The sequence below is a fragment of the Poromitra crassiceps genome, assembly GCF_964638095.1.
Source record: "Poromitra crassiceps genome assembly, chromosome: 1".
Classification (NCBI taxonomy): Eukaryota; Metazoa; Chordata; class Actinopteri; order Beryciformes; family Melamphaidae; genus Poromitra; species Poromitra crassiceps.
Genome location: NC_139623.1, coordinates 1,358,877 through 1,386,367, shown reverse-complemented (window position 1 = coordinate 1,386,367; position 27,491 = coordinate 1,358,877). Strand labels below are relative to the sequence as shown.

Genomic DNA, 27,491 nt, shown 5'->3' with positions numbered 1-27,491 from the left:
CAACAATTAAGTGGGGTAATAAGAGTGCCAAAGTCACGCCCTCTTCCGGGGTAAGCATACGATCCAAGGGATTTCATCAGCCATTTATGGGGGGCAGAAGTGGATACAAAAAAGTATTTTATTGGTGGCAAACCGGATAGCAGAGTGGTAAAGAGTGTCAAGCTTGGAACGAGTGCCTTTGCAAGCAGACCTGTAAATGATGTCACCGTAATAAAACGGGGACAATGGTCATTTGTATGAGGGGTGAGTTTGGCAGAAGAGGTGAAAACAAAGTGATTTCTATAAAATAACCCAAGTTTGGCTTTGACCTTAGACTGCAGCTTTGACATGTGGTGAGAAAAGGAAAGTGTGGTGTCTAGCCAGAATGATGCCCAAGTACTTATAGACAGTGACCTGATCCAGGGAGGCTCCCTCTCTGGTGGTGATGTTGAGGGCTAGAGCACATAACTTTTGTCTTGGAGGTGTTAAGAGACAGTTTGAGGTGGGTAAAAGCCTGATGGACGTGGATAAAGCTATCCTGGAGTGCTGCAAGTAGTTTTTTTTTTGGGGGGGGGGGTAGCATAAAGAAATGTGTCATCAGCGTATAGGTGAATAAATGATTTACCAGCAGCCTGAGGTATGTTATTGAGGTATATGGAGAACAGTGTGGGACTAAGTATGGAGCCTTGGGTGACGCCCTTGGTTACTGGGAGTGAGAGAGAGAAGCGTTGCACTCGGTGAGAAAGATAGTGTGAAAACCAGTGAGTGATGATTTAAAGGATGGAATGATCAACAGTATCGAAAGCTTTGGCAAGGTCAATGAATATTGCTGCACACTGACACTCACACTGTTGGACACTGTCACACTGTATGCAACTTATTTGAAGATTATTTGTTTTACTTCGTTTCGAACTCAAGCTCTCACTCTAGTGCCATCTGCGCTGCGCACGCAGCGACTGGAAGAATATTATTTTTGCTCCAAAAATGATCTTTATATAAAACCGAACCACCTACCGACAGGTGGCGTGGTAACCCTGGAACTGAGGCGGCCACCCACATTCCTTTCCCCTTGACGACGTCACGTCCGGCCAGATTCCAGGAGGCCACTCCTTCGTTCTTCCAGCCTGCTGAGGACGTATTATTCAAAGCTCTGTGTGCTAACTTAACGTTTGCGCTCTCTAGCCGAGCTAATTCCGTCTTATTGCCCGACTAAACAAGGCGTACGGTGGACGAGATTCTTCAGGCTTCGGGGGCCCGTTCCTGCATCTCTTCATCAGCGGCGACGGACGAGCTCATCAAAAGCTAAGGGCGCCTTGCCTTTTATTGTGTTGTTAGCACATTCTGCTTAGGCTACCGCCGTGTAGCTTGCATAGAAACGTTCACCCTGGCTGGAGTAACGTTTGAATCTGAAGCCGTTTTCCCACATGCGTACCGGAAAATTACCTGTAAGTCAATATCGGACATTTCCCTTCACACCTCTCCTCTCGCATATGAGAATCTAGCAGCTAAATTGCCTGTATGTTGGGGGGCGGGGCGGCACTGCAGAGCGTCTGTGTCCCTGTCGGGCTGTGCCTGTGACTGAAGGAGGAGGAGGACTGTGGCCACAGAGAGCGAGCAGGCAGCAGAGATAGGGGAAAATCAGCACGCCCACACATTATTATCACAAGATCATTTCGCCAGTTTGCTTTAATGTGCGCGAATGATTACCGGTAGATTATGCCCGCTGGAACATTAAGCAACATGTGTACGCCTCGCCCATGAGAGTGTCGCGGGAAATGACTGGACCCGTTCTATACTTGAGTCCGCTATCGTGCATACCGCTCTTCTGACTGGCTCCAAACTGGTGAAATCTCCGCGATGACGGCACGACGACTTTCACACATGCAGGCATTAGACCACGTTCCGGTCATTTTGCGGTACAAAGCGCATGTGGGAAAAGGGCTTGAGAGTATGAACTCGAGTGTGTTGCCGCTCTCAGTTCTTAACTAGATAGCTAGCTTGCATCCGTGCGAATAGCATCAACTAGCTTCTCCTCGGCCGAGGAGTTTATTCCTAGAGTGACTAGTAAGCTTGGCTCGCGCTTGTCTCTCTTGCTTACGATAGCTGTGCTAGTGGTTTCATGCTTGTTCTCTTAGCAGGTCGCGTTGCCGCCTTCCCTTAACGGGTCAGGCTATTAGCCGCTTCGTTACCGTGGCACGTGCATGTTCGCTAGCCTCTGGGTGGCTTACTGCCTAGCTTCTTCGGTTTTCACACTTGTGCTGCCTTCCCTTCGGGTCAGGCTATTAGCCGCTTTCGTTACCGTTGCATGTGCATGTTCGCTAGCCTCCGGGTGGCTTACTGCCTAGCTTCTTCACGCTAGTTTCCTAGCTTCTTACGGTACTCCTGCTAACCTGGTACAGCCTGCGGGAGCTTGCTGCTACTTAGCTTGTTGTTTTCTCATGCTATGAGCATGGAGAAGGGAGAGTCAGCGAGGGGGTGCGCCGTGTGCAAAGCTACGTTGGCCGACTTTGACCGGCACGATAGGTGCGTGTTCTGCCTTGGTCACGAGCACGCTGCACTGCGCTTTTGAACCCTCGGTCTTGCAGCATCTGTGCTGTTTTCAAGATAGCCGTGCTGCGTCATGGAGCTAAGCTCTTTGTTGAGGAGGACATTCCTCCCAGCGGTACGCCTCTCGAGAGGAGCGCGTCCGTTGAATCTCTCCACCCTGTCGTGGGTGAAGCCCCTGCTGCTCAGGGCCTTCAGGGCCAGTCCGACCGGGACGAGCAGTCTGAATTTAGGTGGGGCAATGAGCCCATGCCTCAATTTCCCAGGTACGACCCCCTAGCCGATTTCCCCCAGGAGGAGGTTTCCGGCGGGGAAGAGGGCCGGGACGGTGCTACCACCGTCACTACTAATGCAGAGGAGGAAGCTTGTGCGGAAGCGAACAAGCCCTACCAGAAGCAGTTTAGCGGGGTGATGTCCAGGGCCGCAGCTAAGCTGGCCATCGCTTGGGCCGACCCACCCCAGCCCCCTGCCTCAGTGCTACAGGGGTGCCATTTTCAGGCACGCCAGGCATCCCGCCCGCAGCGCCGCTTGCCTGTCTGTGAGGACGTGGTCCGCGCCGTGCAGACAGGGTGGGAGAGACCACAGGAGACCAAGCCGCATTGCGCGCGCATGGCTCCGTGGTCTGCGCTAGACGGCGAGGGACGGCAGGCATTCTCCAGAATGCCCCCCCCTGGAGGAAGTGGTGGCGTCTCATCTGGCCTCCACCTCCAGCAAGCCGACACTGCCTTCAAAGGCGTGCCAGTTAACGGCCAAGCTGGCCGAAAAGTCTTACTTGGCGGCGGGTCAGTCCGCCGCCATGGCAAATAACCTGGCCATCCTACAGGGTTACCAGGCCGTCCTCCTGAGGGAGCTGCAGGGTAACCCATCCCCGGAGATGTACACCGAGCTCCGGATGGCCACGGACTACGCCCTCCGTATGGTGGACTGCTTGGCTCAGAACAGTGGTAAGGTGATGGCCTTCTCTGTTCTCACGTACCGCCACCTCTTGCTCAACCTCACGCAGTTGTCTGAGCCGGAGAAGAGGAGGCTGCTCGGGGCCAAGATTTCTCCTGAGGGCCTTTTCGGGCCATCAGTGGAGAACATGGCCCAGCAGCTGGAGAGGCAGCAACGGGACTCCGCTGCGGTCAGGTCCCTCATGCCACGACGGCAACGAGGGGACGGCCGCCGGTTTCTGGGGGCAGAGCGTTCGTTGAGCCGCCCTCCGGGGCCGGCTGCTCCTCGAACCGCCCCACGCCAGCGGGTGCGGCCCCCCCAGGGTCGTGCCCCCTCAATGGCTACGCCCCACCCAGCCGCAGTGGGCCCGTCCTGGGTCCCACGGCCGACCAGGATGCACGGCCCTCGTCCCCAGCAGCGTGGACGTGGGGGTGCGGGTGCGGCTGGTAATCCGGCCCGGTCTTAGTCACCTTCTTTGGGGGAGGGGGGGGGACTATAAGCCCGCCATCGTTTTAGCTCAGCGCCCAACTTCGGCTCGGAGCTCAGCAGGGACCTGCTCAGTCCGCCCCTTGGTGGCGCTACGCACCCAGCAGGGATGGCAGCTCGCCAAGGTCTGGGCTCGGGGCCAGCCTTCGGCTTGTAGCTTTAGGGACAAGCCCACTGTCCTCTGTGCCCACGGCCCGAGTTCGGTCGGGAGCTCTCCCTGGGTCTCATGCCCGTCATCAAGGCTCGCCTTGGTCCATGGCCACGGCCTGGCCTCGGTTGGTAGCATCCAGGACAAGCCCACCGTCTTTCACCAGAGCGTCAGGCTCGCACAGTGCGGATGGCAAAGACACTAAGTCTGTGTCCCTCCGTGTCAGTGCATCAGTGCACAGTCATGTTGGGGCTGATGGCCTCAGCGGTGCATGTGCTCCCGCTGGGGAGGCTACACATGCGCCCATTCCAGATCTGGTTTCTCAGGCATCGCCTGGACCCGGCCAGGGACCGTCATCGCAGGGTTCCTCTGACGTGTCTGGCCCGGTGGGCGCTGGCCATATGGGCAGACCCCCGTTACCTCTCGAGAGGCACTCGGTTGGGCCCTGTCCTGCTCAGGTTGGTCATTCGCACCGACGCCTCCCTCTGGGCATGGGGTGCGGTTTGCGGGCGCTTTTCGCCGAACGGCCGGTGGGGAGCTCAGGAGCTTTACCAAATAAAGTCGAAAAAACGGTGTGCCGGCCTACTTCCTTCAAGAGCTCAGGAGCTTCGCCACATAAACGTGTTAGAGCTGGAGGCAATTCGCCTGGCTCTGGTTCACTTCCAGCGGCTCATACATGGGTGTCATGTTCTGATCCGCTCGGACAATACAGCTGCGATCGCACACCTGAACAAGCAGGGCGGTGTGCGGTCAGAGGCGCTGAACCGGTTAGCGGCGGAGATTCACCTGTGGGCGTATGCCCGTTTCCATTCGTTGTCGGCGGTTCATGTGCCAGGCCGGCTGAATTTCGGGGCCAACCTGCTGTCTCGGGGCAATCCCCGTCAGACGGAGTGGTACCTCCACCCTCAGGTGGTGGAACAGATTTGGGCCAGGTTTGCCCGCGCCCACGTCGATCTCTTCACATCGCGGTGCGCGACGCACTGCCCACTGTGGTTCTCGATCCAAGAGGACAGCCCCCCGCTGGGTCATGACGCACTGGCGCACGCGTGGCCCCGGGATGGGCTCTATGCATTTTCCCCGATCCCCCTGATCCGACAGGTGTTGGACAGGGTGAGGGAGCAGCGCCTACAGCTTATTTTAGTGGCCCTGCTTGGGCCCCTTTTGGCCCAAGCAGATATGGTTTGCGGACCTGATCTCCTTGGCGCAAGGACCGCCCTGGGCTTTGCCATTGCGGGCGGATCTTCTATCCCAGGCGGAAGGGGAGGTACTCCACCCCTCCCCCAGCAGGTGGACGCTAGCAGCCTGGCTACTGAATGGGACCATTTGCTAGCCCATGGCTTGCCCAATAATGTGGTGTGCACTATTCAGAGTGCTAGGGCTGCTTCGACCCGCTCTCAGTACACGTTGGTGCACGGACAAAGGCGTGGATCCAGTGAATTGTGGTGTGCGGCCAGTTCTCGGTTTGCTTCAGAGCCTTCTTGACACGGGCCAGTCCCTGCAGTCGCTTAAGGTGTACATAGCCACGATTTCTGCTTGCCACATGGGAATTGAGGGTAGGCCCGTGGGGGGGGCTCCCTCTGGTCTTGCGCTTCATGAAGGGAGCGCGTAGGTTGCACCCGCCGTCGCGGTGCGTCTTTCCCAGACTTGGTTACGGTGCTGGACGGGCTCGCGGGTCATCCGTTCGAGCCCGGGGAAAGGAATGTGGGTGGTCGCCTCAGTTCCAGGGTTACCACGCCACCTGTCGGTAGGTGGTTTGGTTTTATATAAAGATAATTTTTGGAGCAAAGATAATATTCTTCCAGTGGCTGCGTGCGCAGCGAAGATGGCACTAGAGTGAGAGCTCTCGTTCTCACTCGTAAAACCCGGGTTGTAGCACAACCCTAACATTTTGGGTTCTGTCCCGCCTGCAGTTGTGTTGTTTTTTTGCTTGGGGTTGTACACCCAATTGCTTATGGCATTAAACTGATGTCTGAAAAGGAAACAATAAAAAAATTATATACAAATGAATATTGCAGCAAAGTGTTGTTTAGCATCTAATGCAGATGTGATATCATTGAGAACCTTTAAAGTAGCTGTAACACAACCGTACCCAGAACGAAAACAAGACTGCATCCCAGATAGTGTACCATACACTTCCAGGTAATCAGTTAGCTGTTTGTTAACAAGCTTTTCAACATTCATTTTCACCTTCTGATGCATGGAAAAACACTCACCTGTTGGGCTGAGAAGTGTCTGCCTCCCTGTCTCCCACACTGGGCTCCACCACTACCTGTGTGACGTACAGTTTCAGGCTCTCTGGAAGGTCAAATAGACAGAGACCTTAGCCTCATATGCACAGTTGCTGAAGCTGTGATGACAGAACATCAATAACCGTAATGCGTACCTGGTGCGATGGCCTCCCCTAGCACCGACAAGCAGCTCGCACAGGAGACAAGAGCTAGTCTGCGGCATGGCTTCTACACAGGACACAGGCACAAACCAAGAAACATACACCGCAATGTTTTCATTTTGCTGTTGTAAAACCACAAATCAATAATTACAACCGTGTGGGAGACACGAGGGGAGAGAGAGAGAGAGAGCAGGTCGAGACTGTCATTTGTCCTCTAGCTCTTTTCATCTTTCTCTCTTTCCATTTCCCTCAGCCTCTCAGTCACGCAGAGTGTCAGTTGTGCAGAGAATGACTAATAGAAGAATAGGGAGATCAATCCTACTCTACAGAGTGCTCAAGCTTCACTTCAGTGATGCAGACACACAGCCTTCTGAAGAATGTGTGTGTGTGTGTGTGTGTGTGTGTGTGTGTGTGTGTGTGTGTGTGTGTGTGTGTGTGTGTGTGTGTGTGTGTGTGATACAGCAGAGGTCTGGAAGAGTATTTCCAATTAATTTTCCTCATCACGTTTAAAAATATCATTATCTAAAGTTTTAAGCCTACAACTAAGCCAACTGTCCAGCTGCAGAATTGTGACCATAAAACATTTGATTCAGAGTTTAAACTAGAACAATTGAGCAGTCGACATCCATGTCTGTCCAGATTTGGACATTTGAGCCAAATGTGAAAGAAATTCCGTCAAGCTGTTACTGAGATATATCATTACGGAGCTTGAAAATGGTGACCTTGATCTTTGAGCACCAAAATGTAATCAGTTCATCCTGGAGTCCAAGTGGACGTTTGAGGCAAATTAGATGAAATTCCGTCAAGGCGTTCCTGAGATATCATGTTAACGAGGATGAAACAAGCGGTCGTGATGTCACAGTAACCTTGAACTTGAACTGCAGTGAAACCTGCCTCACCTTGTCCACATTAAAACAATAAAAAAAAAGTTAATTAAGTTAATAAAAAATAGTAAACACTAATCCAACTAAAGCAACGTTAGGGTCTGCTTTCCATTCCAGCTGACAAACACCAATCTATTGTGATGAATGTGTGAAACAAAGTTGAAAATACAGTTTGCTGCTGCATTTCTGTCACATAGTGCTACATTCCTGTAAAGTATATAGGCTTGTGTATATAGGTTTTTAGCCCCTTTAAAAAGGGGCTAAAAATCTTCCTCTTCAACAGAGCTTTAACTGTTTATTGTTGTCTTTTTTTTCTTTTTCTTTTTTTATTGTTTTATAGACATTGTCTACAATTTTTTATTTATTTTTTATATATTTTATTTAGCAATTAAATTTTTTTAGAACACAGAAAAACAAACCAAAAACAGACAAACAAACAAACTCAGATACAGTAAAAGAAAAGAAAAGAAAGAAAAAACATACATACACTAGTGCCACCAGTTACATACAGCTTGTAAATATATATAAATTATGCTTGTAAATATATATACATATATAAATGAGTGGGATCCCACACGAGGGAGGAAGACTGGCCGGGCGAGTCACCCATCACCCCTAACCTCGTCAAGGTAGGCCAGCAATGGGTCCCAAATAGTTTGAAATCTCCCAGGTGAGTTGGTCCTCAAGAACCTGAGTCTCTCCATTCGTATAACGGAGATCATGTCCGCCAACCACAACTGAAAACAGGGTGGAGTGGGGGACTTCCATTTCTGCAGAATGAGTTTGTTGGCAACAATTGTCCCCTGTGACAGAGACTGCTGCACAGCTGTAGGGAAGTTCAGAGAGGACTCCGAGCAATTGTCTACAATGTTTTAATCAGGCCTTTGCCTACACCAGGCCGTCCTGTGTGACTTTTATAGTGTTCTTGCCTTGTTGCATTTTATATGGTTCTGTTTTTACTCTGTAGCACTTTGAGATTTATTATTATTATTATAGGCCATTTATAAAATTACATATTTCCTGATAGGGCTGGGCAATATGAGCAAAATCTCATATCCCGATATAGGTCATTTCATATCCCGATATATCACGATATAGCATATTTTCTGTAAATTTGTAGTTTATATAAAATGACCATATGGCCATTTATTTATGTAGCGGGTAAACCAGTAAACATTTTGTCAATGTCAAATCCCACAAAGGATACATGCATTCAGAATACAGATAAGCATGGCTATTCTATACAACACAAACAAATGTATAATTAGCTGCAAGGCAGTAGAATGAAAGACAAACTGAACCACACCACCAGCTCAATTTTTAAAGATTACATTAGAGCAAAACGGGTAGAATAAGTTATTTATAGTTCAGTCCAGTTCTCTCAGTTTGTTTATAAAGGAACAAAAATGCCCCACTTTGGGATATCCTATCCATGTTACCAGTTCAGTTCACTCAGCAAAAATACTCCACTCCAGGATTTCCCGGCTATCCAACACAACTCTCACCCAAGGAAGCTAGACGTTTGGTTATTGGCTCCTCAATGGATTTCCTTGAGAGGATGAGAGGAGATGTTTTGCCAGGTTTAACGTTACGAGGACACACGCAAATATGGATCAAACGCAGACTTAATACAGCGCAAATGCCTGGGTAGACTACGTGAGACTGGAGTGGAGGTAACTTTTCCCTGCTCTTTCTACTCACCGGCTGATTTGTGCCACTCATAACATTGTTGATAAGAGTCTGGTGCGTGTGTGGACGTGAATAAAAAAGAAAACAGAATCATGAAAGCACAGCGTCGTCCAAATGACGGACAATATTGCCGTAAAGAGTGTGATTTGCAACACAACGATATAAACGATAGAGCATCATATGAAGCGAAATACATTTTCTATCGTCCAGACGAAATATATCGTCATATCGCCCAGTCCTGATGTCCGCAAAATTGACCAAATTTTCTGTCTTTCTGTTTGAATCACACCTCAAAATTCAATGATATTCCAGAAATTCCATCACCGGTGGGAAGTTCTGGGAACCCTGAAATACTAGAGGCCAAGAAAATGACTTTACGGAAAACACTGACTTACTTTTAATTTTTGTGATTCTTGGAATGGGGGGGAAATCACACAAACTATGGACAGCTTACTGCCTTCATACGTACATTTCATATAGGACAGGTCCAATTATGGTTACAGACTCACATTATGTGAGACTCACATACTGTATGTGAAGTCGTGGATATGACTAGGATAAGGCCCGACATGAGCGAATTAACTAGTTGTCTCCTTTGCAATGTCCCTCACCTTTGGGTCCTGGCCATCTTCTGCCCCAGCGGGTTTTACTTCCACAGTGAGTGTGTGTTCACAGCCATTGTCTCTGGCCAGCAGCAGGAAGGTGTCACCCAGTAAACAATCCTCCGCTCGAGGCAACAACTTGTTAGCGAACGGGTCCGGGTGGCAACACCAGTCGTCCACTATGGAGTTCCAGTTGCCATTAGGGAGAGGAAGCACTCGCTTAAACACTCTGAGGGAGAGGAGGACAAAAAAGGCAATTACAAGATGTAGCAAGAAAATAATTATTTCTGTACTTCTTCAGTGTGGGTATATTTGTGAATTTAAAATGTATTCATTGGGGCTCGCTGCAGTGAGTGCTGATATCTTGCATAAGTACCAAGTTCCCCGAGGTCCAGAGAAGATCAGAATACAAAAGAGAAATCATAATAATGATAATGATAATGATAATAATAAAATCATCATCATACAAAAAAGATAAAAAGATAAAACAGCACCACAGACTGAAGGGATATCTCACCTCATTTTTTTTTTTTTTTTATCACTTTGTATACCGGTAGTGTATATGCAGACAGATATTTCATGGTTTTTGATTATGCCTACTTTTAACCTTGGGGCTTTTCTTGTGTATTTTCATTTTCTTTATCTTAATCATTATTATTATTATTATTTTCATTATTCAAAGATTAAGAAGACTGAAAACGACTCAGCCTCTACCTCATTGCAGCCGTAAAATCAACAAATACTGTAGTAGCTACAAAGAAAGCATAACACACACTGCTGTTGAATTTCTCACTTATAACCTCACTTCACCCGTTAACTTATGAAAAAAAAAAGATTTAGGCAATTTCTAGTGGGTTATTGCTCAAAAACACAGCCAGAGGGGGAGAGTCTTGGTAATGCAGCTATTGCAGGGAGAACAATTTCCTGCATGCCACATTGCTGACAGCAGGGAGGAGCAAGCTAAAGGCAACAGGGACGATACCATTGTGCTGCACAAGCACCTCCAGGTAAGAAAAATCATTATTTTGTAATGGGTGGAATGGAGCCAAACTCACTGGTTACACACAATCTGTAACTCTCTAAAACAGTCAGACTGGGTGAATGCCTACATTGGGTGAATCTAAGGTAAAGGTAAAGGTAAAGTCCCACTGATTGTCACACAATGTGTGAAATTTGTTCTCCGCATTTGACCCATCCCCTGGGGGAGCGGTGAGCGGCAGCAGTGCCGCGCTCAGGAATCACATGGTGATTTAACCCCCCAATTCCAACCATTTGATGCTGAGTGCCAAGCAGGGAGGCAAATGGGTCCCATTTTTATAGTCTTTGGTATGACTCGGCCGGGGATCGAACTCACAACCTCCCAGTCTCAGGGCGGACACTCAGACCACAAGGCCACTGAGCTGTAGGCACATTGTAAAGCACTTTGGATAAAAGCGCTATATAAATGCAGTCCATTTACCATTTTACCATTTACCAGACTGACAAGCTTGGACTCAATTCTGGCTCAATTCCGTCACCACCAAACTCTCTCCTACAGCTTGGTCACACCATTAGAAACACCAAACTCTCTCCTACAGCTTGGTCACACCATTAGAAACAGATGCTCCCCTTCCTGTGGAGGAGGGCATGAATAAAGAAGCCCTTCCTCCTCACCTGTCCTCTAGCAGCCTGCTCTTAAAAAGACATTTCCTTTCCTGCTCCTCACCTTTCTTCCTGCAACCTGCTCATCACCTGTCCTCCAGCAGCCTGCTCTTAAAAAGACATTTCCCTTCCTCCTCCTCCTCACATGTCCTCCAGCAACCTGCTCCTCACCTGTCCTCCAGCAGCCTGCTCTTAAAGACATTTCCCTATGTCCTCTCCTCCTCCTCACGTGGACTACAGCTCAGCATTCAACACCATAGTACCCTCCAGGCTTGTAAGCAAACTCAAGGATCTGGGACTAAGCACAGCAATGTGTGACTGGATCCTGGACTTTCTAACAGACCGCCGCCAGGTGGTGAGGGTGGGCAACCTCACCTCCTCCCCACTGACCATCAGCATAAGAGCGCCACAGGGGTGCGTCTCCAGCCCCTTCTGGTATGACCTCTACACCCACGACTGCATGGCGACTCAAACTTCGAACACCATCGTGAAGTTTGCAGACGACACAGCGGTCGTGGGGCGGATCTCCAGGAGCGATGAGACAGCCTACAGAAAGGAGGTGGAGGCCCTGAAACAATGGTGCCAGGACAACCACCTCTCTCTGAACGTCTCCAAGACGAAGGAGATCATTGTAGACTACAGGAGGGGGGGGGGGGGCACACACCCACAAATTCGGGCTAAGGCCAAAAATCCTCAGGGACTTCTACAGAGGCACCATTGAAAGCCTGCTGACTGGCTGCTTCACCACCTGGTACGGGAACTGCACCACTATGGACCGCAGGGCGCTAAGAAGGGTGAGGCTTTCCCTTCCTCCTCCTCACCTGTCCTCCAGCAGCATGGTTTTAAAAAGACATTTCCCCTCCTCCTCCTCACCTGTCCTCCAGCAGCATGGTTTTAAAAAGACATTTCCCTTCCTCCTCCTCACCTGTCCTCCAGCAGCATGGTTTTAAAAAGACATTTCCCTTCCTCCTCCTCACCTGTCCTCCAGCAGCATGGTTTTAAAAAGACATTTCCCTTCCTCCTCCTCACCTGTCCTCCAGCAGCATGGTTTTAAAAAGACATTTCCCTTCCTCCTCCTCACCTGTCCTCCAGCAGCCTGGTCTTGCAGCCTTGGCAGTTGAAGCAATAACTCTCTTTTGCCCGGAGTCTCTCCATCACGTCATCTGAAGTCTCTGCGGAGGACCGAAGGCAAACAAATAAACAAGCCAAATTTTGTGAAATGGCGGTAACCTTGGACGATAAGAGTGCAAAGTCGATACGCCGCCAGGTGGGCGAAGCGGCTTGGGCAGGGAGAGGGTAATCAATCTGCTTTTCATTTGATTGGATTTGACAATGGTCCGTCCTTCGCCGCAACGTCCTCTTAGCGGTGAATGATGCACACCATATCAAATCTCACCCAATGATGAAAGATAGTTTGGGGCAATAGTGCCATGACTTTGGAGTGCACTTTTGATGTTATTCATTCATGAAGTCAAACGTTTGGGCACACACATTTTACTTTATTTGGTAACACTTTACAATAAGGGTCACTAAATTAAGGGTTAGCTAATGCTGAATAAGCTTTAATAATGACAATCTCAGTGCAATACATTTTAAACAAGTAGAATAAGGGCATATTCACATGCAGCGCTCTAAAATGCTTGGAAAATGTGAGTCACACTGAGTGGACACTACAGTGAACACATCGTTTATCAAGTGTGCTTGCCTTGGACAGTGTGCTACGGTTGCGCCTGGCGTTGCTAACCAACTAGACAACTTCAACTTAACACGCTTGTTACTACTGTAGTTTAATATCTGAAATAATGGATTACAATGGCAGCAAGGCTGTGTGTAGTAGCTTTACTTCTTTATCTACATGTGGAGCAGAAAGATCTGTGTGTAGTAGCTTTACTTCTTTATCTACATGTGGAGCAGAAAGATCTGTGTGTAGTAGCTTTACTTCTTTATCTACATGTGGAGCAGAAAGATCTCGCCATCTGACCTGCAGTGTGCTTGTGTTGTTCCAAAAAGCTGAGAGAAAGAGAGAGTAGAGAGAGGGAGGAGCATCAAACTACAGCCACACAACGTGGAGGATGTGTGCGCTTTGTGCTTTATGCTCTTCCGATGATTCCAACAGGCCAGGCGCGAGGCCCTGTGAGGCCCCAGGCCCTGTGAGGCCCTGTGAGGCCCCAGGCCCTGTGAGGCCCTGTGAGGCCTGAGGCCCTGTGAGGCCCGAGGCCCTGTGAGGCCCTGTGAGGCCCCAGGCCCTGTGAGGCGCGAAGCCCTGTGAGGCCTGAGGCCCTGTGAGGCGCGAGGCCCTGTGAGGCCCCAGGCCCTGTGAGGCGCGAAGCCCTGTGAGGCCCTGTGAGGCCCCAGGCCCTGTGAGGCCCTGTGAGGCCCCAGGCCCTGTGAGGCCCTGTGAGGCCCCAGGCCCTGTGAGGCCCTGTGAGGCCTGAGGCCCTGTGAGGCCTGAGGCCCTGTGAGGCCCTGTGAGGCGCGAGGCCCTGTGAGGCCCTGTGAGGCGCGAGGCCCTGTGAGGCGTGAGGCCCTGTGAGGCCTGAGGCCCTGTGAGGCCCCAGGCCCTGTGAGGCCCTGTGAGGCCCTGTGAGGCGCGAGGCCCTGTGAGGCCAGAGGCCCTGTGAGGCCAGAGGCCCTGTGAGGCCCTGTGAGGCCAGAGGCCCTGTGAGGCCAGAGGCCCTGTGAGGCCTGAGGCCCTGTGAGGCCCCAGGCCCTGTGAGGCCCTGTGAGGCCCTGTGAGGCGCGAGGCCCTGTGAGGCCAGAGGCCCTGTGAGGCCAGAGGCCCTGTGAGGCCCTGTGAGGCCAGAGGCCCTGTGAGGCCAGAGGCCCTGTGAGGCCTGAGGCCCTGTGAGGCACGAGGCACTGTGCGGTCGCACACTTGGCACAGCCCTTGTGACGGTACTGGGTGTGTCGCTGTGTTAACTCCAAACTTACTAAGTTACTAGTGTAACTTATTGTACTGATAAGTCGCAAGTGAGCTGCTGAGGATCCACAGAACAAAATTTCCTCCTCCGCTGTCTCAGGTGACTAATTAATTGGCGTGATGACTCGAGTCAATTAATTCAGAATAGAGAGCCATCTCAAAATAGGTACACTTTGTACTTTCCTTGGCACAGAGAACAGCGTGTGTGTGTGTGTGTGTGTGTGTGTGTGTGTGCGTGTGTTATTCCCACGCTGCTGATCCCAAAGTCCAGAACATTACCTTCATCTTCTTTGCTTTGGTCTACAGTGATGCGCAGTCTGAAATGCAGCTCTTCTCCACAGGCGTCTCCCGCGGGTGTTGGCGTGCAGGAGCCCTGCTCGTGGCTGACTCCTGCCGGCAGCGCCAGGCACAGCTCGCCTCCTGGAACCCGGACGTGGAGAGAGGAGTCTCCGCCCATCACGACCACCTCGCCAGGGCTGGCAGCCACAGCTTTCCTGGAGAACACACAGGATCACACAAAGATTTTGGAAGATGGTTCACTCCTTTTGCTCCATGCTAACATTTTAGCATACACTATGTTGAGTACAGAAAGCCGACTAGTATTATCAAAGTAAGAAGATCAGCCTTTTAGTAGTGTGGGTTTCCCTCCTTCCTGAAGACTCTAAACTGGTCATATAGGTGTGAGTGCAAGTGTGTTTGATGTAGTATGCAGTATAGTATGTAGATCAGAATCAGAATCAGAATCACTTTTATTGCCACAGTATGCAAGTTACATACGAGGAATTTGTCTTAGTGTCTGTATGCAGCGTAGCGGTCACATCAATATTCAGAGATAAGAAGTAGGAAGATAACTAAAGACAATCACAAAGTTGCAAGTGCAATCAAATCGAGTAAATATATACAATATGTACATGAGTGGTGAAGTGTTCTGTGGCTGATAAATATGAATTTACGTTGGATTTACATGAGATTTACAGACTGAGTTAAATAGACGTTAAATAGGCAGTGGATTTACATTAATTTACAGTCTGAGTTAAATAAGAGTTTACATTGAATGTACATTAAATTTACAGGCTAAGTTAAATAGGCATTAAATGTGCAGGGAATTTACATGAATTTACAGTCCCAGTTAGACAGGCATTAAATTAGATATGAGTTCCAGTTTTATGGGGGGAGGGGGGGGGGGGAGTTCAGTTGAGTTTAGGAGGAGGTAGTGAGTTTGTGTGTGTGTGGGGGGGGGTTGTTGGTGAGGTCCTTGGCGGAAGGGGTTTCCGGGCCTTGTTGGTGAGGCTGATGGCGGTTGGGAAGAAGCTGGTCTTGTGGCGCGTGGTTCTGGTCTTGGCAGACCTCAGTCTGTTGCCGTGGGGGAGTGTCTTAAAGAGTTTGTGGCCAGGGTGGGAGGGGTCAGCCAGCGAGGGCCCCCGCCATTGCGGTTGAGGTATGTTTCGAAATCCCTCCAGGCCTGAAACTTTTTCTAGGGGAAACACTGACATTACAATACTAATGAGAGTCGAGAGAGAGCTACATCGTGCGCAAAGATCATCCTTGAGTCAAAGTGGACGTTTGAGGCAAATTTGATGAAATTCCATGAAGGCATATCTGAAATATCACGTTAAAGGGGGACTTACAACCCAGATATGTAACAAACGGCATGCTGCTTGATTTGAAAAAACCTATGGGAAAAACCAAGAAATGACGTATCCTCTTGTCTCACTATACTCTTTGGCTGTGCTCAGCTCAGGAATTGTTTCCGGAAATCGACGCCATTACAGTTTGCCCACCGCCTCGAAAATAATTTATATGAGAGCTGCAATATCTTTATAAATATCAACAACTAGCCAACGCTGGTGGCCTGTATGGAAACAGCGTTGCTCAAAATGGTTGAAAGTTATATCAATTTGGCCATTCAGTGCCGAGCTAGAAATTTAATTATTTTTCTCCCATGTTCCTCTTACGTTAAAAGAGACTAGTGACGCGAGGCTGGTTACCGCAGCACAGCACAATAGTCAGGACAAACGCCCCGCTCTCACGCTCATGTAATCACAATGCAAGATTTCTCCACGTCATTCCCTCGTCCAACTTGCCATATACCACGGCATGAAATCCGTTTTTAATTTTCGTTTGGGGGCTTTTCGCGATTCTTGTTAAAAGTTGTACTGCACCTCTGATTTTTCCTCTCGAGCGCAGCGCAGGGCAGAGCAGCAGAGCTCCCTCCTCCTCCTCCTCGGCTCAATCCATTGCAGTCTGTCCAAACTTAATACCGATCTAATCTCAGTATGAGATGCAGGGAAATATATTATAGTAGCCGATGTGTTTAGAGCAGCTTTGTCACGTTGTCACGTCGTAGTATAGCGTTATATTTTACATGTGTGCTAAACTGCGATGAGATTTGTTTGCGGAAATGACGGCGGAGATGAAAGTCGCTGTGAGGGGAGGCTCACTTTGGTGCGGGGGCTCGGAGCTGCTGCAAACACACAATAACCCCTCCCTCCTCCTCTCTCTCTCTCTCTGCACAATCAAGTGGTTGAGTAATTCTCAATGTGGGGCACAGAAGACCACCAGTGGTCCTTGAGAGGATTCCATTCTCTGTTGTCTCTCAACCTAATATATATGGAATTCTGGACAAAATCATATCTAGGCTACATAAAAAATAAAAAATAAATCAGATTTGCATCTGAGAGACCAAATCTCATCATATGGGGGTCCATTGCCACAATGTGAACTAAACTAGGGCTCCTTAGTATGAAAAAGGTTGGGAATGATTTACAGCAACACAATGCCATTTCCTTCCTTTTATGATTATAGTGGCGTTTATTGATAGTATTGTGTTACATAGGAGTTGGTAGGAAAATAATCAGAATCAGAAAGACTTTACACAGACGATTGTAATCAATTAACAGGTGATTAACAGGTCAAGTGACACAAACAGCCAATGAGCTGTGTGTATTGTAGCATCATATTGGTAGGAAAATGCTTGTGACATCATGGGAATAGGCTTGGAGTTGTGAGGAGCCGGGAAAGGGTACAGGGGGAGTAGGGGAGTAACTATCTTGAAATCCCATAGTCTTTGGCTCATCGTGCCGTATCAAATCTCCCATACATTTGAGGGCAAAAAAAAAGCAGTGTTCCACCCATAGAGGGCACTTATGCCAGTTATGCTGCTGAAAAATGATACAAATGGTAGAATGGCAACAGTTTGGTCTCAAATGTGGAAATTTTGACCAGAATTCTTCACACACCACCCCCAAAGTCATATCTATTGGTTAAAAGCTGAACTGTTTTGGGGGTAAGTTACACTTTAACAAGCATAAAACGAGCAGTCGTGAGGTCACAGTGACCTTGAACTTTGACCACCAAAATCTAATCAGTTCATCCTTGAGTCCAATTGGACGTTTGAGGCAAATTCAAAGAAATTCCATCAAGGCGTTCCTGAGATATCGCGTTAACGAACTAGAAAATGGCATTCGTGAGGTCATAGTAACCTTGACCTTTGTCCTTGGACCACCAAAATCTAATCAGTTCATCCTTGAGTCCAACTTCGACGTTTGAGCCAAATTGGAACGAATTCTGTCAAGGCGTTCCTGAGATATGGTGTTAAAGAGCTTAGAAATGGGGTTCGTGCTAGTCCCTATGCTCACTAAACCTCCAGGTGCTCATAGTCCCTATGCTCACTAAACCTCCAGGTGCTCATAGTCCCTATGCTTACTAAACCTCCAGGTGCTCATAGTCCCTATGCTCACTAAACCTCCAGGTGCTCATAGTCCCTATGCTCACTAAACCTCCAGGTGCTCATAGTCCCTATGCTCACTAAACCTCCAGGTGCTCATAGTCCCTATGCTCACTAAACCTCCAGGTGCTCATAGTCCCTATGCTCACTAAACCTCCAGGTGCTCATAGTCCCTATGCTTACTAAACCTCCAGGTGCTCATAGTCCCTATGCTCACTAAACCTCCAGGTGCTCATAGTCCCTATGCTCACTAAACCTCCAGGTGCTCATAGTCCCTATGCTCACTAAACCTCCAGGTGCTCATAGTCCCTATGCTCACTAAACCTCCAGGTGCTCATAGTCCCTATGCTTACTAAACCTCCAGGTGCTCATAGTCCCTATGCTCACTAAACCTCCAGGTGCTCATAGTCCCTATGCTCACTAAACCTCCAGGTGCTCATAGTCCCTATGCTTACTAAACCTCCAGGTGCTCATAGTCCCTATGCTCACTAAACCTCCAGGTGCTCATAGTCCCTATGCTCACTAAACCTCCAGGTGCTCATAGTCCCTATGCTCACTAAACCTCCAGGTGCTCATAGTCCCTATGCTCACTAAACCTCCAGGTGCTCATAGTCCCTATGCTCACTAAACCTCCAGGTGCTCATAGTCCCTATGCTCACTAAACCTCCAGGTGCTCATAGTCCCTATGCTCATAAACCTCCAGGTGCTCATAGTCCCTATGCTTACTAAACCTCCAGGTGCTCATAGTCCCTATGCTTACTAAACCTCCAGGTGCTCATAGTCCCTATGCTTACTAAACCTCCAGGTGCTCATAGTCCCTATGCTCACTAAACCTCCAGGTGCTCATAGTCCCTATGCTCACTAAACCTCCAGGTGCTCATAGTCCCTATGCTTACTAAACCTCCAGGTGCTCATAGTCCCTATGCTCACTAAACCTCCAGGTGCTCATAGTCCCTATGCTCACTAAACCTCCAGGTGCTCATAGTCCCTATGCTCACTAAACCTCCAGGTGCTCATAGTCCCTATGCTCACTAAACCTCCAGGTGCTCATAGTCCCTATGCTCACTAAACCTCCAGGTGCTCATAGTCCCTATGCTCACTAAACCTCCAGGTGCTAGTCCCTATGCTTACTAAACCTCCAGGTGCTCATAGTCCCTATGCTCACTAAACCTCCAGGTGCTCATAGTCCCTATGCTCACTAAACCTCCAGGTGCTCATAGTCCCTATGCTCACTAAACCTCCAGGTGCTCATAGTCCCTATGCTCACTAAACCTCCAGGTGCTCATAGTCCCTATGCTCACTAAACCTCCAGGTGCTCATAGTCCCTATGCTTACTAAACCTCCAGGTGCTCATAGTCCCTATGCTCACTAAACCTCCAGGTGCTCATAGTCCCTATGCTCACTAAACCTCCAGGTGCTCATAGTCCCTATGCTCATAAACCTCCAGGTGCTCATAGTCCCTATGCTCACTAAACCTCCAGGTGCTCATAGTCCCTATGCTCACTAAACCTCCAGGTGCTCATAGTCCCTATGAGTATTTTTAAAACCAGGGTAAAAAATATGGAGGAAGCTGAAATCCAGGTCTGCAAATGTTTTGATCCATAATGAACTTGTATACAACCCTGTTGTTGAGTAAATGGATGTGTATTTTCTTACGTTTTAGATGTTTTTGTTTGTATTGTTTATGTTAAAATATGTCTGTAACTGTATGCTGCTTTCTTGGCCAGGTCTCTCTTGAAAAAGAGATTTTCAATCTCAATGAGACTAACCTGGTTAAATAAAAGTCAAATAAAAATAAATCAACCGTCAAGGCGTTCTTGAGATCACGTTTTAACAATAGGGATGCACATAATTAATCAAAGATCGATTACTCGCTCGTTAAGGATTTACTTGAGCATGTGAAAATGTACTCGATCAAAACAACAAAAAGCAACGTGCATTCTGTCAGTAGAACGTGTTTTCAAATCATTTTTCAATGAATCTCCAGAGGACGCAATGATATCTGTTCAGTGTGTATACAGTACGAGGCTCTGTGGATGTCCCCTCAAGAGTTGCCGTAGAACAGGAAGTGTGGGGAAGAAGAGTGAAGCTTGTTGACGAGTGTACTAGCTGTCTGAGAATAAATGTGGAAGCGTGTTATAACGTTACAGCCTGACTCTCTCTTTTACTGTTTTATTAACAAAGTGTAAGTAATAGGCAGACCCGGACACTCGGCTACATCACTATAGCCCGTTTCAGACAAGTCATAAGAAAGGAGGAGATACTGTGAATCGGTGTACAGCTACAACATGACAACATCAATGCTCTATCACTTGAACAGTGTTCATTCGGATAAATTGGCTGGCTCCTCTTCCTCAAACCTGGAGCAACCCACCATCAGCTCAGCGATGAAGAAGAGGAAGAGAGGAACTGAGAATGCAGAAAAAATAACCCAATCGATCTGCGGGGTTATAGAAAAAGACATGATGTCTATCTGTGATTCGGTGTACACCTACAACAACAATCACTTGAACAATGTTCATTCGGATAAATTGCCTGGATCCTAGTCTCACATGGACTGGAGCTGAGCAACTCGGCATCAGCGTTTAAGAGCTGCGACACACTGCGAGCAGAAAAAATGAACAATCTGCGGTAAGTGAACCCCTGTCGTTGGACATAGGCAGCGGCCGCGGCGTGGATTCTGGGCAATGACATGTCTAACAGTTATGCCTCTACGTTTTTATGTTTTTCATAGCGTAGGTAGGCTATGCAATGCTGTGAGAAATGTTGCTGCTATATAAATAAAGGTTTTATTGAGGAAAAAACATATTTGGTATTGTTTGGAAAATGTTGTATTTTTAATTACAATTAATCGATTGGTTGATCGTTAACGTTACCAATGATCGATTCCGGAATTTGTGGAAAATGTGCATCCCTAGTTAATGATGTAAAAAAAAAAAGGCATTCGTGAGGTTAGTGACCTTGAACTTTGCCCACCAAAATCTAATCAGTTCATCATTGAGTCCAACTCGACGTTTGAGCCAAATTGGAAGAAATTCCGTCAAGGCGTTCCTGAGATATCACGTTAACGAGCTTGAAAATGGCATTTGCGAGGTCACAGTGACCTTGACCTTTGACCACCAAAATCGAATCAGTCCATCCTTGAGTCCAAGTTGACATTTGAGGCAAATTTGACAAATTTCCGTCAAGGCATTCCTCAGATATCGCGTTAACGAACATCGGATGGACTGATGGACAGACACGGACAGACGTACGGACAACGCAAAACCATAATGCCTCCGGCCTGGCTATCGCCGGCGGAGGCATAATAAGATTCAAAGTCATTCACAGTGGATACAGATGTTTTGAAATCTTAAAGCATATAGGATAAAGATGTTTACAACATTTTTTGGAGCTCGTGTTTATGCCCGAGAGGAACATACAATAATAATAATAGTAATAATGGCCTGTAGGAAAAAATCACTCGATGAGTGAGAATAGCGGCACTCCAAGAAGTAAAATGCAAGACTTTTGCTCAGTAATAATGGCCTCTTTCTGTTTCCTCCTCTCTGACTGTCTCCCTAGTGGTGAATGTTATAGCTGGCTGTGGGAAATGATTTTCTGATAGCCACAGTGGTCCCACTCCCACTTAACTACTGTGGAAATGTGCATGTCTAGCATCTATAGTTACTGGTCTATTGCATTCTCCAATCACCTGCAACTTCTTCCTTGAGCTCTCCTAGCATTTGCTTTTGATGAAAAAATATAGATTATTAAAATAAGATTGCAACCATTGCAACTTGGCAGAGACTGAGTAGACCCAGGCAGATTCTAATATACTTCAAACCTCTTTACCACCACCTAGTGGTGTTGTACATTTACTACAACCACTTTCAGCAGGGAGTGCAGCCAAAGAGGAAGAAGCAGAGACCTCTCACCAAAGATTGTCTATGTTTAAAATGACAGATCACTCAATTGGTTATGGTTTTGTGTTGCTGTTAGCTTATAGACCAGGGGTTCTGATTACCTTTTTTGGCTTGTGACCCCTAGCTAAATGATACCGCAAAGGTGGTTATCAGCTGGGTCTGTCAATTTAGGATTTCCCTATCCAGCTCTGAGCTCATGCACATGAAAATGCTCATGCATGTGAGCGCATGCCCACGAAAGAGGTGTGGTTTGTAACAACTAGCCAATCACAATGCAACATAGACAGCTCCAGATCTTACAGCATCAGACACGTTTATTTCCTCATTCATTTAAAGCGTGCATCAAAGTGTATTAATTAGCGAAGCTTTACTGTATGTCAGAATCAAAATCCACGTTGGATATTAGTTTGTTACGGAAGGACTGTCTAAAGTTGCCGCTTTTATTCACGTCGGTTTCTGCCTCCACATGAGCCTACAGAGGTCACTACTATGACCTCCTCATCGCTTCTGATTCCAGCCATATCAGTATCTTCATGCTCCTGGACCTATCTGCAGCCTTTGAAACAATTTCCCACACCATTCTCCTCAACCGCCAAGCAAGCCCTTATTCACATGCCGGCAGATATAGCCTACTTAGGCTACTAGTTTAAACTACTTTTGCTGGGCAGTCGGTGTCTACAAAAACAAACTTTTTATTGAATTATAGGCTACAATGAATGTAACAATGAAAACAATTGGGCTACCAGAACCTGAACATTACTGAATTTAGTTCAATGGAGGGGGGTGTTTCCAAGATGCTGGATTACACCGTTAAGCCTTCTTGAGGTGTCGTGGGCCTAACTTAACGAAACATCTGTGAAAGAAGGTGCCCACTTCAAAACCCCAATGACATGCTTCATACTGCTGTTGGCTAGGGTAGATAACTGGTGATTTGTGTCTTGTTTATTAGTTTGTTAGCGCGTTAGCTTGTTTTATTCTGGATTGGGCTTCTAAATGTGTTTTTCCTCTGATTTTGGCACAAGGGATAGTAACATCTTGTGCTGTGTATTAATTAATACATTGATACAAAAATTTCAAACCAACTCATTAAGTTAATTTAAAGCCAAGTAGCTGCCAAAATAATGGAAGCATTCAAGTAATTCAGGGTTGCATTATTATAGAAAGCAAAATGTGTGACTGTTTCTTTCTTGACATAGCCTACAGTAACAGGTTTTATTTTGAAAATCGACAGGATGTTTTATTTTATTATTCTCGTGAATTCCTGCCCAGCTCGATCTGCTCTGTGTTGCTTGATGCAACTCAAAGAGAGAAGCGGCGAAAATACACAGGCCGATTTGTTTAGTGGAGCAGAGTGGAGAGCCGCTTCTGGGAAGATCTCCGTGAAGTGAGCAACGCTCTCCCACAATTTGACTTCCGGCTTAGCGATTTTAACCCTAACCCTAAACCCTGACCCCAACCCCCTAAACCTAACGCTAAAACAACCTGAAACAACCGCACCCTAAAATTGTTGCTGGCTAAAATTGTTGCTGGCTTTATCCTGCTTCTGGGACGCCTCTGCAGGTGGACACAGGCGTTCACTAGACAGGCTGCGAGTGCGACCAGGTCCGGGTGTCCACCTCGCGGTCGTAATGCAACGTTTCATGGTGGAATCTCAATCTGCCGTTAGAAGTGGGTTCATCTCTCGAGACAGAGAAAAAAATGAAGCACACTAATTGAATGGAAGCGCATCAGAGAAGATTTAGAAGTGAGTAGACGCAAAGCCATCTGAAATATAAGCAGGTAGCGTCTACCCTCCACTACACCACTAGTCTCTTAGAACAGACGAGTTGGCTTCCGCAATTTTCAAATGCTTCCACCATACCGTCTGTACTTCGTGGGGGAGAATCATGCACCAACCGGAATGGGAAGTAGAAAGGCAGGTTTTCCGCTCATTAGTCCAATCAGAATCCAATATGCCGCATTTTTCGTGGACACACGTGTCGTGATTGGTTCGGATTCCGTCGAACTTCTTTCCTGTCTGAAGGTTTTTTTCCCAACTTCCTTGTGCATGTTCTGGGGGTGTAACGTACAGACTGTATATAGCTGCATTCGCCGGATGTAGATGAAACAGTCTGTTTTAAGAGACTACTACACCACTGCATGCCGGTGTTATGCTGAGTTTTGCACCCCCGCCGCCAAATGTATCGCCACATCACGGGAGCATATTGTAATGATTTATATGGAAACTTAACTGTTTAAAAATTATATAATTGTCTGGGTAGACGTGACCTCCAAGCCAGGGAGGGGGTCTCCTGGCTCATGGAGACCGACTGATGTATTAGATCCGCGTGGAGGTGACTTCCATGCTTGGGGCTCTCTTCTGGCTCATGGAAGTCGACTTTGGTGCTTAAAATCTGGGTACAGGTGACCTCGAGACCTGGGGATCTCTCCTGGCTTTATGGAGGGGGATGCAAGTGTCGGCGGTTTGTACCTGCCGAGATTTGCATCCCCGTTTTTAAGTTAAAACAGACAAAATATGGTGGGGATGCAATTCTCAGCGAGGGTGGAAAACTCGGCATTACACCCGGAGCCGATGCTCAAAATTGTAATCTGCAGTACACTACACCACCAAACCACTGAGCACCGAACGATACATCCGGCGCTGTGGAGCAGTTGAAACCCAAAATCACACAGCCGAAGAAGAAGGCTGTGTCTTGAGCTAAAAACTTTGGCACTTCCATGTGAATAATGGCTCGGCATTGGAAACTACGGAATATTTTGGAGTACATTGGCCCCGTAGGGCTGGAGAACAACATTGTGTCTGAGGTAGGTACAGTTGTATTGTGATTGATAACGTGTATATCGCGTGAAGCCATTGGCGCCGACCGACCCCCCAGTGGATAGGACCCGCGTATCGGAGACTCTGAAGGAAGAATGACTGATGCGCCTCGCCTTGAGGCTAACAATTCACCTAACATAGCGTGAGGTGGATGTAAAATTCTCAACAGACGTGAAATGAAAGATGCTGTAAGTCAGAATTCAGACAGTGATAGTGTTTGGCAGTCTAACGTCACGTATCTTTTACAAGCCTATATAACGTGACAATTGTACTTCCATCACATCAGGTTAACGTTAACGCTAGCTGTTAGCTTCGCTTGTATTAGCCTACCAAATTGGCAAGACACAGGAAGAAATACTGCACTCTCAAAGTAATTTACCCCACAATAAGGAGTCCGCTTTGCAGTCGTTTTCTCAGCTCCAGGAAAAGCCCCACTCCATGTGCCTTGACTGGCGACTCCGAGCATGCCATGACTCCAGCCAGAGAAAGATATAAACACCAACAAATCTCACACAAATCAGAACTATATGAACTGTCAGCTAACTTTGGATGGCCACTTTAGTTTCCATACACAAGTAAAGAGACATTAACGGTGATTCATCTGGCTTCGGAGGTCAGATGGATGGGACCGGATACCACGAGTGTCTTCTTCTTCTTCTGTTTGGTTTTACGGCGGTTGGCATCCAAAATGTTGCATTACCGCCTCCTTCTGGACTAATACATCCACTGTTCCCCTATTCCATTACAGTCTTGTTAACAGTCCAGTTCCTCTAAAAAAACTGACAACTATTTTCTTCCCCTCCACTACTCCCACACACCCCATTATACCCTTCACACTGGCCTCTATTTGTCCCAGTCTCTGCAGTCCAGTCATCATGATCACCCTCTGTGCTTCATATCTCCTGCATGAGATCATTACATGCTCCACCGTCTCCCTTACTTCACACTGACTACAATGCCCAGTTGGGTGCTTCCCTGTTCCATTTAAGTTGCTGTGACCAATTCTCAATCTACTTATAACTCTCTGTTCAATCGTATTAGTCCCACTATTCCCCACCACTCCCACTTTATTTTGTATACTATGCTCTCCCTTTTATTGCCCTATCCCACTGCTGTTGCCACTGTTTAACTATTTCCCTCCATACTATACTCTTCCCCTCTGATTTTGAAAGTTTAATGTCAATGTCCACCTGTTCTCTCCTGATCGCCTCCTTTGCTGCCCTGTCTGCTTTCTCATTACCTGAGATTCCTACATGTGCTGGCACCCACATGAACTTAATAGTTTTCCCCTGCCTAACTAACCTTGAATTAACAAACAACAGTTCATATACTAAATCTTGATGACTTTTCCCTGCTCCATTTTTAATACTTGCTAACGCTGCCACTGAATCACTACAAATTATTACTTTATTTTCCACCCCTTCCTCCACCCACTCTAACGCTAACAAAATTGCCACTAGCTCAACTGCATAAACACTTAAATAATCTGATGTTCTTTTACTGATCTCTACCCTCTTACTGGGAATCACCACCCCCGCCCCTGTTACCTGTGTCTGTGGATCCTTAGACCCATCTGTGAAAACCTGTAACTAGTTCCCATACTGACTGTTCATATGAGTATAGAATTCCTGCACTAGATCTACCTGTCTACTCCTGCTCTTTATTTCCAAAATGCCCATGTCCACCCTCGCCTCCTTCAAAGTCCACACCGGTCTCACTGGCCACAACACCGTTGGCCCAAACTCTTCCTCATGAATATGCATTTGTTCTGCCACCTTCTTACCTACCCACCCAAAACTTCCTTTCTGACCTTTACCCCTCTCCCAGCAATCCTCCAAGACCCCCTTAGTCGGATGACTCACTCCATGTCCCCTTAAATTTATCCAATAATTAGCCATCAGATGTTTCCTCCTTAACCCCAGCAGCATTTCTCCTGACTCAACTTGGAGTGTGCACACTGGTGCTGTTTTCACTGCCCCTAAACAAATCCTCAGAGCACGAGCCTGAATCACAGTAAAGTTCAGTTCCTGTCATACCTTTCAAAACAAAATCCTTATTGACGAAACTGTTGGAATTTTTGAAGTACTGGAATTTTCTATTTCAGTCTTTATTTATCCCATTCATCCCATTTTACCACTGCCACCACTAGCACAACAGTGTTGTGCAAGTTACTTTCAAAATGTAATATAGAATACTAGTTACTTTCATTTGAAAGTATTCAAGCTGATTCACTGCTTGTGTGACAGAGGGAAATCCGCGCTTCAGCTGACGAACTGCGCCCAACCGGTGCTTCTCAGAAAAGGGGACTGGAGTGAACACATGAGAAAGAAACAATCTGGAGCACACGGTCAAAGTTAAGGCAATAAGTGCAAGCAGACTAACGTTTCGACACACAAAGTGTCTTCTTCAGAGTCAAAACCACTCTCTGAAGACACTTTGTGTGTCGAAACGTTAGTCTGCTTGCACTTATTAAAATTGCCTTAACTTTGACCCTGTGCTCCAGATTGTTTCTTTCTCATGTGTTCACTGCTTGTGTGCTTTCATGCAACATCTGTTTACGTACATTGATGTCACAATTTATGACTTCACTGATGACATAATCACTGATGACATCATCACTGGGACTGTGTATGTGTGTGTGTGTGTGTGTGTGTGTCTGTCTCCCTCCCCCTCAGTCTCTCTCCCACTCTCTCCCTCATTCGCTCTCGTGTGTGTGTGTGTCACACTGATGACATCATGTCAGTGATGTCACAATGATGTAATAATGCCTATGTATGACATCACTGATGACATCATCAGAGATTTTCATCCGCCATTTATTCTCCC

At 47.4% G+C, this 27,491-nt stretch overlaps 1 protein-coding gene across 1 annotated transcript in view; it reads right to left on the bottom strand.

The window, feature by feature from the left end:
* Positions 1-25,277, bottom strand: part of ube3d (ubiquitin protein ligase E3D) — a 60,922-nt gene extending 35,645 nt beyond the window's left edge. Inside the window, exons 1-6 of the mRNA XM_083643853.1 lie at positions 25,045-25,277; positions 14,495-14,709; positions 12,377-12,467; positions 9,664-9,883; positions 6,474-6,546; positions 6,304-6,385 (exon numbers count right to left, since the gene is read on the bottom strand). Of these exons, the coding sequence (XP_083499979.1) occupies positions 6,304-6,385; positions 6,474-6,546; positions 9,664-9,883; positions 12,377-12,467; positions 14,495-14,709; positions 25,045-25,136 (773 nt within the window). The 5' untranslated portion in view covers positions 25,137-25,277. The remainder of the gene's footprint in view (positions 1-6,303; positions 6,386-6,473; positions 6,547-9,663; positions 9,884-12,376; positions 12,468-14,494; positions 14,710-25,044) is intronic.
* Between the last annotated feature and the right edge of the window lie 2,214 nt (positions 25,278-27,491).